Source organism: Sinocyclocheilus anshuiensis, unplaced genomic scaffold, assembly GCF_001515605.1.
Source record: "Sinocyclocheilus anshuiensis isolate Anshui unplaced genomic scaffold, SAMN03320099.WGS_v1.1 scaffold1051, whole genome shotgun sequence".
Lineage (NCBI taxonomy): Eukaryota > Metazoa > Chordata > Actinopteri > Cypriniformes > Cyprinidae > Sinocyclocheilus > Sinocyclocheilus anshuiensis.
In genome coordinates, this window is record NW_015546234.1 from 1,942,278 (window position 1) to 1,952,926 (window position 10,649).

General features: G+C 35.6%; 2 protein-coding genes across 2 annotated transcripts in view; both read left to right on the forward strand.

Annotated features, from left to right (window-relative positions):
* The window catches only part of LOC107701514 (serine/threonine-protein kinase MRCK beta-like), an 83,658-nt gene extending 77,363 nt beyond the window's left edge, over nucleotides 1–6,295 (forward strand). Inside the window, 3 exon segments of the mRNA XM_016503555.1 lie at nucleotides 3,368–3,476; nucleotides 3,556–3,626; nucleotides 4,627–6,295. Coding sequence (XP_016359041.1) covers nucleotides 3,368–3,476; nucleotides 3,556–3,626; nucleotides 4,627–4,755 — 309 coding nt within the window. The 3' untranslated portion in view covers nucleotides 4,756–6,295.
* A 718-nt stretch (nucleotides 6,296–7,013) lies between these two features.
* Nucleotides 7,014–10,640, forward strand: LOC107701476 (spermatogenesis-defective protein 39 homolog). Its single transcript, XM_016503483.1, has 7 exons — nucleotides 7,014–7,099; nucleotides 7,391–7,483; nucleotides 9,236–9,338; nucleotides 9,415–9,546; nucleotides 9,629–9,667; nucleotides 9,756–9,820; nucleotides 10,370–10,640. Exons 2-7 carry the CDS (start codon nucleotides 7,391–7,393, stop codon nucleotides 10,478–10,480), a joined length of 543 nt encoding a protein of 180 aa, XP_016358969.1. The 5' UTR covers nucleotides 7,014–7,099; the 3' UTR covers nucleotides 10,481–10,640.
* Nucleotides 10,641–10,649: the final 9 nt, after the last annotated feature.

Genomic DNA, 10,649 nt, shown 5'->3' on the forward strand with positions numbered 1-10,649 from the left:
CAAATGAAGTTCTTAGCAATGCATATTACTAATCACAAATTACGTTTTGATATATTTACAGTAGGAAATTTACAAAATATCTTCATGGAACATGATCTAAGATTAAAGGAACACTCCACTATTTTTGAAAATAGGCTAATTTTCCAACTCCCCTAGAGTTAAACAGCTGAGTTTTACCGTTTTCGAATGCTTTCAGCCGACCTCTGGGTCTGGTGGTAGCACTTTTAGCTGTAGCTTAGCATAGATCATTGAATCTGATTAGACCATTAGCATCTCGCTCAAAAATGACCAAAGAGTTTCTATATTTTTCCTATTTAAAACTGGACTCTTCTGTAGTTACATCGCGTACTAAGACCGACAGAAAATGAAAAGTTGCGATTTTCTAGGCCGATATGACTAGGAACTAAACTCTCATTCCGGCGTAATAATCAAGGAACTTTGCTGCCGTACCATGGATGCAGCAGGTGCAATGATATTACGCATAGGAAAAATATTGAAACTCTTTGGTCATTTTGAGCGAGATGCTAACGGTCTAATCAGATTCAATGATCTATGCTAAGCTACAGCTAAAAGTGCTACCGCCAGACCCGGAGATCGGCGGAATGGATTGGAAAACGGTAAAACTCAACTGTTTAACTCTAGGGGAGTTAGAAAATGAGCCTATTTTCAAGAATAGTGGAGTGTTCTTTTAATATTAGTCAGTAGTTGCGTTATTTTTATATTATTAAGGCCAATTAATGGACCTCAAAAAAGCTTAAATTCAAAATGATCTCAGCTCACAATTTCCTGGAAGATTGATTATACTGTTGATGAATTGTAAGTTGTTTTTAAGAAGGGCTTCCTAAATGGGTAAACTAGATCGGTTTAGATTTAGTCCTTCTCCTAAATCCAATTTAGTCCTTCAGCTTTGTGGAAAAGATGCCAAATGAGCAGCTTAAATCCTGAATCTGAGAACTTGAGGCTGTTTTAAGAAATGATATTAAGATCAGATTGGGTCTTGAATGCGCTTCTGTGGTGCGGTTTTATACAGTTTATAAAAGCATTGTTTGGACACTCCAATAACTGATTGACTCCCATGGCTTTATAACTCATCCTTACATCCTTTTTTTTTCATTATACTGCACAGCGCCAAAGTCTTTCCCTTCTCTCTGCATGTTTCTTCTTTTTCTTCAAAGCCAGCCAGCTCCACTCTTCCACCCTCACACCCTTTTTTCTCTGTTTCTTTTTCCTCTTCACGTCGCTCCTTCTGTTTTCGCTCTGGTCGTGGATTCGCTCTGTCCTCTGGTTGCTGTGGCAGCAGCAGAGCGAGACTCCCTCCCCCTCATCCTCTCGCCACCATGCCCTGATCTCCCCTCCGACCAACTTTGAGCACGTCTATCACATGAGTCCCGTCTCTGCCGGGCTCTATCTGCAGAAAGAGCCTTCTTCCCAGCAGAGCCTCTTTGTTCATGCTTGAGTGTAGTGACTTTGATTGGTTGAATTTTTTTAGAGTTTTTAAATGAGCGATTTTAGGAGAGTTCACCCAAAAATGAAAATTGTATCATTTAGCGGTAGCCATTGACTTCTGTAGTAGGAGAATTAATACTATGGAAGTCAATTGGGGACCAGCAACTGTTTGGTTACCAACATTCATCAAAATATCTTCTTTTATGTTAAACGGAAGGAAAACTCATAGTTTTGAAACAACTTGATGTGAGTAAATTATAACAGAATTTTCAGTTTTGGGTGAAGTATCCCTTTTAAAATCTGTTTGAAAATATGTATTCAAAATTTTAAAAAATGCAAAGTTTAAGGTAAAAAAAAAGTAAAATCAACAGTTTTACCAATGTTTGTGTGTGATTTGAATTTTATGCTTGTTAGTGTTGTACTGTTGGCTTATCAATATGCTAATGTCAAGCTCTGTTGAAGTCAACTAGCAGTTACAGGCTCTTACCATGAAAGTGGGGCATGATAAACATTAAAATACACACCGCCACTAAACTTAAACTTCATACTTCAGCATGAGACACAAGTGTGATACAATTGCTCAGTGTGAAATTGTTTCCAGATTAGGGCTGTCATAATATCAGATTTATTCAAATTTTGAAAAAAATCAGTTTATCAGTCAAATTAACTTCTAACTTTTTTTCTTTTCGGCTAATGAATCACTCAAAAAAACAAGTTTAGGGAGGCGGAGAGCCATAACTGTAAAAAAAAAAAAAAAAAAAAAAAAAATTTTTTAAAATGCTTGTTAGTGTTGTACTGTTGGCTTATCAATATGCTAATGTCAAGCTCTGTTGAAGTCAACTAGCAGTTACAGGCTCTTACCATGAAAGTGGGGCATGATAAACATTAAAATACACACCGCCACTAAACTTAAACTTCATACTTCAGCATGAGACACAAGTGTGATACAATTGCTCAGTGTGAAATTGTTTCCAGATTAGGGCTGTCATAATATCAGATTTATTCAAATTTTGAAAAAAATCAGTTTATCAGTCAAATTAACTTCTAACTTTTTTTCTTTTCGGCTAATGAATCACTCAAAAAAACAAGTTTAGGGAGGCGGAGAGCCATAACTGTAAAAAAAAAAAAAAAAAAAAGTATTTTTAACAGAATCTAAAAAACTCTCACAACTGTTGCACAGTGTTATTGTATTATTGTTAATATACTATTATCATATTTATTCAATGTTAATTAGCGTTTATTTTTATACTTGTCATTTTCATTTTGATTTTAGTGTAGGTTTTAGTAATTTTATATGCTTTTACCATTAGGTTTTTTTTTTATATTTCTATTTAGTTTATATTTAATTCAGTTTTATATAGAACTTTTAGTACTTCTACTAACATTTTATTTCATTTTTTTATCTAATATTTTTATTTTTAATTCAGCTTCATTTCAATTAATAAATGATTTTAATACTTGTGGTTAGCAATAACTGCATCGTTGTCTTTTTTTATTGTTCGCGTGTGTGTTGGAGTGGCAACTAGCTGCGTTATTTACGATATCATCACATGTAGTTCTAACATATCAATATTAAATGTTTTTTATATATATCACGGTTATAATCAATACCGGTATATATACTGATATATTGTGACACCACTATTCCAAATAATGCTCGAAAATGCTGTTGATTGAGGTTAACAAAATTAATCCAAAACATTCCTTAAAAAGCGACAAAATGTTGTTTTCTCGGGTTTATAGAAAAAAAATATATATATAATAATTTGCGCATGAAATGTACTACCCAAACCAAATTTTTGTGCTAACAATAGTCGTCTTGTTTAAAAGAAAGTCAAAAAGAGTGTTTACACACCTATTACACAAGTGCATGACTGTGACGTACTCTATATGTGTCTGACTTCTTGTACCTCTGCTGCAGAGTGTGATGCCCTCTTCTCAGGACGACCTGTCTAAAGACAAGCCACGGCCTCTGTCCAGCATCTCACGGCAACAGAGGAGTAAGACCCACATCACCCGCACTGCCTCAGGTGGGTGCCGTTCCTTAAACACACACAGACAAGCTGAAACTGCCCATCTAAATGCTTGAAATGTATACCTTATTTAAAGGAGGGGGAGATTTTGGAGGAGCAGGGTCATCTCGCAGTATTTCTGATCAAGATCAAGACTTTGAGAGAGAGGTAAGAACATCTATCATCTACCTTAATGACCTCCCCCGGGATGTCAGATATGGTTTTATTTCATTCGCCCCACATTTTGAAAGCTTCCCGAGATGCATGATGGATGGTTAGAGGAGCTTTGAGGGGCTTTCGGCCGCTCAGTGAGTTTTCTTGTGTCCTGATTTTGTGGTCTGTAATAACTGCCCCAGTTCTCACAGTAGAACCTGCTACAGCTGTAAACCAGTGTTAATTTAGTTTTATAAAATGATTATTTTAGTATTACATAGTATTTATGCAATTATATCATTTATTAATATTTATCAATTATATCGGTTTTCATTTTAATTTTAGTATAAGATTTAGTCATTGTATGTGCTTAGTTTTTTTTCTGTTTAGCTTTCATTCGTTTTTATTTTAGTATTATTTATATACTATTATAGTATTTATTAATATTTTGAATTTCTTTGTTTTTAGTTTCATTTTAATTTTAGTGTAGGATTTAGAGTAAATTTATAGCTTTTTTCCCCAATATTGAAATGTAAATTTTTTTCCCCAGTTTTAGTAAACTTTAACTTAATTTTAATTTAAGATTTAGACATTTTATTATGTGCAAATTTGTATTAAAAATTGTATAAATTATTTTTTTCCCCCCAATATTTCTATTAAATTTTATTTTTATTTCAGTTTTATGTATTCCTAATACTTGAACTTCATTTTAAAGATTTAGTCTTTTTTTTTTTTTTTCATTTTTATCAGCCTTTTTTTACATTTCTATTGTGTTTTTGTTTAGTAATCATAATACTAACTTTTTTCAATAATATTCACATTTTATTTCAGCTTTATTTCAGTTGCTGAAAATTTTTTTATAATAGTTTTAGTTAACAATAATAAGACTGCTGTAAACACTGACTTGGGCCTAAATGCATGTATACTGTGCGAAAATTTAAAAAACCAACTAGACAACAAGCAGCTGCTCTGCTAATCTTCTTTCTTTATCCTTGTTTTTTCTCTATACTTGCAGCCCGACTCTGACTCGACCAAACATTCCACCCCCTCCAACAGCTCCAACCCCAGCAGCCCCCCGAGCCCCAACTCTCCCCACCGCAGTCGGCTCACCCTGGACAGCCTGGATCAATCCCTGGATGGCTGAAAATGGGCAACTCCCTTTTTTTGTTTTTTGCCCCGCACACACCCTAGACACACCCTCCCGTATCCATCCGCTCTGCTAGGACTCACTAAGAAGTGCCAAGACTCTTACAAAAAGTCACCTGCTCATCCACCACAAGGGCCAAAGGTTTACCCCAAATCCTGCTGCAGGGTAGATGCCTCAATAGCCACAAGAGCAGTGTGCTGGGTGTGTGCTGACAGGCATAGGCGAAGCCACCAAAAGAAAAAAGTCTGCCCCCTGGTGGAAATGTCGTGGTATTACACTAACCGGGTCAGATTAGCAGTATGATGGACTTTTATTTTATTTGAACTCTTAATTTCATGCCATGCTCCTGCAAGTTTTTTTTATTATTATTATTTGCTTTAGTAAATGAACATGCATTACATCTGCTGTGTCAGAATTGCTTCTGGATTCTTAGCTTCCCTTCAAAGTACTGAATTGAGGGGAAAGAGACTTCTTATGCTGTTTTTAAATGTATATTATCAGGAACACTCATCAAGGGGGCCGAAGAGAGGAGCGTATCGGGAAGAAAGAAACCGAGGATGATATAGGACTGTGACGTTCTTGCATAAACCAATTGGACCAGTAACATGATTCGTCACGGACCGGTGAAAATGTCTCATATGAGCAGTAGATCGGTGACAGAGACTTTGAGGGTTTAAAGCCAAACCAGAGGGCACTTTTATTATTATATCATTTCTCTTTCTCTCTCCAGTTCTGCATTTAAACCAGCCTTTATAATATTCATGTTTTAACTCGATGTTTCCCACAAAGATATCTAGTTCAGCTTCTCACCTGGAGAAAAAAAGAAAGCAACAAAAAGGAAGACTTTACATATAGATAAGTGTTTTAATAAAAATACAAAGGAGAACAGCACACAGCTACAACTATTCATAGGATTTCAGTAGTTCCTCTTAAGCTGCTACTGCTGCTTTGTGTGCTCTATTTAATAATAAAAGTGAAAAAATATATATGTGATGAGGTTATCTCTCCATAGCCATGCTCTCATTCTGGTTTCTTATGTGTGACACATGCGAGCAGCCTTGTGGGACCGTCACTGTTAAAGACTCCTCTATCAGGACGCTGATATGAGTTTGTCTGTTGACATGCTAAAGATCCGCAGGCATGGCCGGCATATCCATTATCACTCAAGTGTGCCTTCAGTGCCAACTTCCGTTTCCGTAATAAACTGTCCGCTAAATCATTTCGGTGGTTTTGACGAGGCTGACGGTAATGTATTATGTTGTCCCCCTCACCCTTCTGAAACACTGTAAGACACTTGCACACGTTTTTAGTCTAAGGAAAGGATTTTGTGTGAATGGTTTTTCCTGTACCTCCTGTTTCTCCCCATACTTCACTCGTCCGCTTCTTCAGATGGAAGTTTATCCTCAGAACACTACTGCTTTTACTTTAAAAGAAAAAAAAAAAAGAATCACAGGTTGAAATCTTTGTAATTATTGACTTGTTAGCCACATAAATTTGAACAAACAATAAAAGAGTACCTGTTGTGCTTTTTTGTTGAGTTTGTGTTTTGGGAAAATGTTCTTAATCATTCATTGCTACATGGAAATAATTATTTTTTTGGTCATTTTGAGTCCAAATGAACGGTGTACACTTCTAATTTACATAGTTTTGGCAGTTTTAATTTGATTTGTGTTAACCGATCTGAACAGTCTTGACTACAATAATTTTAACAGACTTTTTTTAAAAAAAATTATCTTTTGATGACTGCAAAACTGCTTTCTGCTGGCTCTTTATTTTCTAATTGATATCACATTATTATTGGTCAGGAACTGCAGTATATTACTTGACTTATCCATTGGTATGTACTTTAATTGCAATTACAAAATCTTTGGTATTTTTATTAATCTCCAAGGGGTAATTTCATGTAATGTAAAGGTCTCTCTCTCTCTCTCTCTCTCTCTCTCTCTCTCACTCTCTGTGAAAACATTTGACTATTTAATTTTAAAGTGAGAGCATGAATTACTGAGGGAAAAATAGCTAGCAATAATAACTGAAAACAATTATGTAAGGTGCCATGGAAAAATGATCCCTGTAAATTTGTTTAAAATAAGTTTACATTCACTTAGAAATAAACGTTTTTACATTAAATATCAACAATATCAACATTTTTTTATTCATAACATTCTCTATTAACTAATTTGTTATAAATGCTAATATCTAAAACATCTAAAACAGACACACACACACACACAAAAATGTTTCTCGGACTTTTATTTTGGCGACATGTTAAAACCAGGAACTAACGTTAGTAGGAAAGAAATCTGACGTTTCATGTGTCGATTTTCACTGTAATATTTCGAAGGTCAGTCTGTTATATCGTTATTATAAAATCATATTGCCATTTTTGTTTGTCATGCTCCAAGCAGCAAAATAATGCGGATGCATATGCTTCTTCCAAACTACAATCTTAGCGAATCTCGAAATGCAAGTGGCAGTTTAAGCTGACAGCAGCATATGGATAAATAAAGAAGTGGCATGTTTGTGTAGCTGAGAGCCTCTGCGGCCGGTGGCACAGATCAGATGAAGCGCAGTAAGGGAGCTGCAGCTGCACTGTTTGCTGTCTACACGAGTCTAAATTGTGAGTGTTTTTCAGATGACACGGGCCAAACCAGAGGATGATGAGTACTGGAACAGCTCCAAATTTAAAGCGTTCACATTTGATGATGAAGACGATGAGTTTTCACAGGTCAGTTGATTGTGTTTCCATTGAGCTCTATGGAGTCCAACGCCTGTTTACCACTTTATGGCCCCTTCAGCCTTATAAAACCAAGGGCGTAGTTTTGGTTTGAACATTGGTGGTGGTGGTGGGGGGTGGTTGTTGAAGAGTGGTCTATTTTAGTGGAGTCCTGGGTCATGCTCTCTCATAAGCTTTGTTTATATGTTTATTTTTGTAAAATGGTATTTTGTGCTATCATCCACAAGTACAAAATTGGTTGATAACACACCTGCAATAAATTAATAGCCTAGTTAACAATTACTTGCTTACATAGGATATTATATAATGTATTTTATATTATTTAGGCTATGCAGAATGTTCTAATTCAACATGCTATGGGGAGTCAATCTAACTTAAAGTCTGTGTAAAGGCAATTCAGCGAATGGTTTCTAAACGCATTCTAAATGTTAGAAATGTATTGCTGAAAACACGTTACAAAGACTGTGAACTATGAAGTACTGAATTGTGGAGTCTGTGTTCAGGATTTTTTAGGGCAGGGCTGAAATCATGTCTTGATGATGTCCCCTAACACTAATTACTAATAACTAGAGCGCATTAGCATCAGTGGTCCCCCTGCTCAATCGCAGTTACTGTCATTACCAGGGCCGTCCTTAGGGGGGTGCAACTGGTGCAGCCGCACCGGGCCCCGTGTCAATCGGACCGTGTGGTGTGACAAACTCAGAACCGATATTTAATACTGCTTTACATGGACTTTAGCATTTTATATATCGATATTGTTTATTTCTTACTCCTTAACAGTTCATCAGGCTCTTAATGATTTAATCTAATCTTAATCTATGCCATCTCTTGGAAGGCCGGGTTTTTCTATCACTCATCATTAGAACCCATTTTGCACATGGCTCTCGATTCTGACTTGTATTTGCTCTTATGAAAATGTACCATAGTTCTTAACTGTGGCATCTGTTATAATAAGGCTAGCTTATTAATCATTACCAGGCCAATAATGACTTTTTTTATTAATCTTTTAGCATTTGTTATGAAAAACAACAGCCTGCACATTTAGAAGCAATGGCTACAACATGCCACAGTTGTAATATAAATCTATAGGGAAAAATCTATTCCTTTTAACGGATCATCTATTATCAATTCTACAAGTAGACAAAATTTACCACAATAAATAAGCCTACAATAAAACGTGATAAATTCTAGTAAACGTGGTCATGCGTAGTTTAAAAAGATTTTAATATATGTTAGTAGTGCTGGTGCAAGATTGTTTTCTCCTCTTTTCATCAGTCTTTTTAGTTTTATGTGCCTTTTTTTAGATAATGTTTGACTTTCTCCATGTCAGTTTCTCAATAGAATTCAAATAGATCGCAGAACATGTTCTTTCCGAAATTAAATAGTTGGCTTTCTGTTAGCTATTGAACAGACATCAAAGCAAAAGACCGAAATGTTACGTGGAAAATATTTGCCTTTTATATTTAATTAACAAGGTAATATAATTTGTATGAGAACATAACGAACACATTTTCAATGTTTACAGAAAATAGTAAATTAAAGTGGATAAATTAAATGAATTAAATTAAACACGGTGACAGTGGTGAGGAAAGATTTAGAAATTGTTAAAAATCACAAACTGTTCTTAAAGTTAATATGTATTTTGTACGATGTTTGTATTATATTTTTCCTCTCACATTTTCTCTGTGTGGCCCACAGTTTAAAGAGCCCTGACTCAGATTATGTTGTGTTGTTATTTCCCAGCTGAAAGAGTCCAAACGGGCCGTGAACAGCATCCTGGTGGACGATGATGATGAGGATGAGGAGGATGTTGAGAGAGTCAGCTGGAGTGGGGAACCTGTGGGAAGTATGCACTCCTTTCTCTGATCTCTGCTACTGTCTGTACCTCATCTGGATGCTCATCAGTTTTTGTTTGTGTTTAGGCATCTCTTGGTCGGTGAAGGAAACTGCCTCCAGTATCCGCTCAGGCAGTGAACAGAGCTTTCCCAAAATAGACACCACTCCTTCACTGTCCAAACAGGGGTCTGGATACTCCCTGAGCTCCCTGTTTAAAGGTAATCTACAGTGAAGAGTTCTTGAACGTTTTAGTTCAATCATTATAGACTCACCAATCTGATTTTGTTTCTATTCCTTCAGCAAAGAGCAAACCTGGTGCTTTCCAGTCCTTCTCCGAGTGTAAGTTCAAATCATTGAGGCATTTAGAATGATTTAGGCCTATATTCTCATTTGTTTTAATTAAGTGTGTTTGTTCACTGTTTTCTAGCTTTTAGCGACACATCTTCTAGAACATACGCACCAGAACTGAGGAAGCCCAAGTCAGGTGGAAAGGTAATACCTATTACACACCGTTCAAACATTTGGGGTCGGTAAGATTTGTAATGTTTTTGTTCATCAAGGCTACATTTATTTGATTAAAAATACAGTAAAACCGTAATATTGTGAAGTATTATTACAATTTAAAATGAATGTTTTGTATTTGAATATATTTTAAAATGTAATTTAATCCTGTGATGGTAAAGCTGAATTTTCAGCATCATTACTCCAGTCTTCAGTGTCACATGAAACATGTTAAAAACAGTCGTGCTGCATAATATTTTTGTAGAAACTCTGATATACATTTTCTCAGGATTGTTTGATGGATAGAAAGATCAAAAGAACAGCATTTATTTGAAAATGTAACATTATAAAATTCTTTACTGTCACTTTGATCAATTTAATGCATCCTTGCTGAATGAAAGTATTATTTTCTTCCAAAAAAATCAACTTACTGACCCCAAACTTTTGAATGGTAGTGTAAGCTTGTCCAGAAATTTCCACGGTGTAATTAGTTTTTTCCTATAAGTTTCTAACATTGATTTGTTTTCTAAATGGTCATAGGATGTTGTCAGTGACCTGAGTCCTGAGGAAACCGTGAGGAGAATGCAGAAAGGACGGGTAGGGGGCAGCAAAGAGCTGTATATAGAAAGTATATTTACTGCTATATACTGAAGATATACTGCACTAGAAAGTCCGTTTAAAGGTGAAGTCAGGAGGTCTGATATAACAGGATAAAGCCATTTGTTTATTTCTCATTGTGGTTGATAAGTAGGTGCAGGCCCATTTATTTCCACTTCACATTTTTAAGAGCCCTCCAAAAAAAAAAAAAAAAACCACACAC

Coding starts and splice junctions, on each gene's coding strand:
- LOC107701476 (XM_016503483.1), top strand. CDS start 7,391: ATGACACGGGCCAAACCAGAGGATGATGAGTACTGGAACAGCTCCAAA. Junction 9,547..9,628: donor CCTGAGCTCCCTGTTTAAAG/GTAATCTACAGT, acceptor CTATTCCTTCAG/CAAAGAGCAAACCTGGTGCT. Junction 9,668..9,755: donor TTTCCAGTCCTTCTCCGAGT/GTAAGTTCAAAT, acceptor ACTGTTTTCTAG/CTTTTAGCGACACATCTTCT.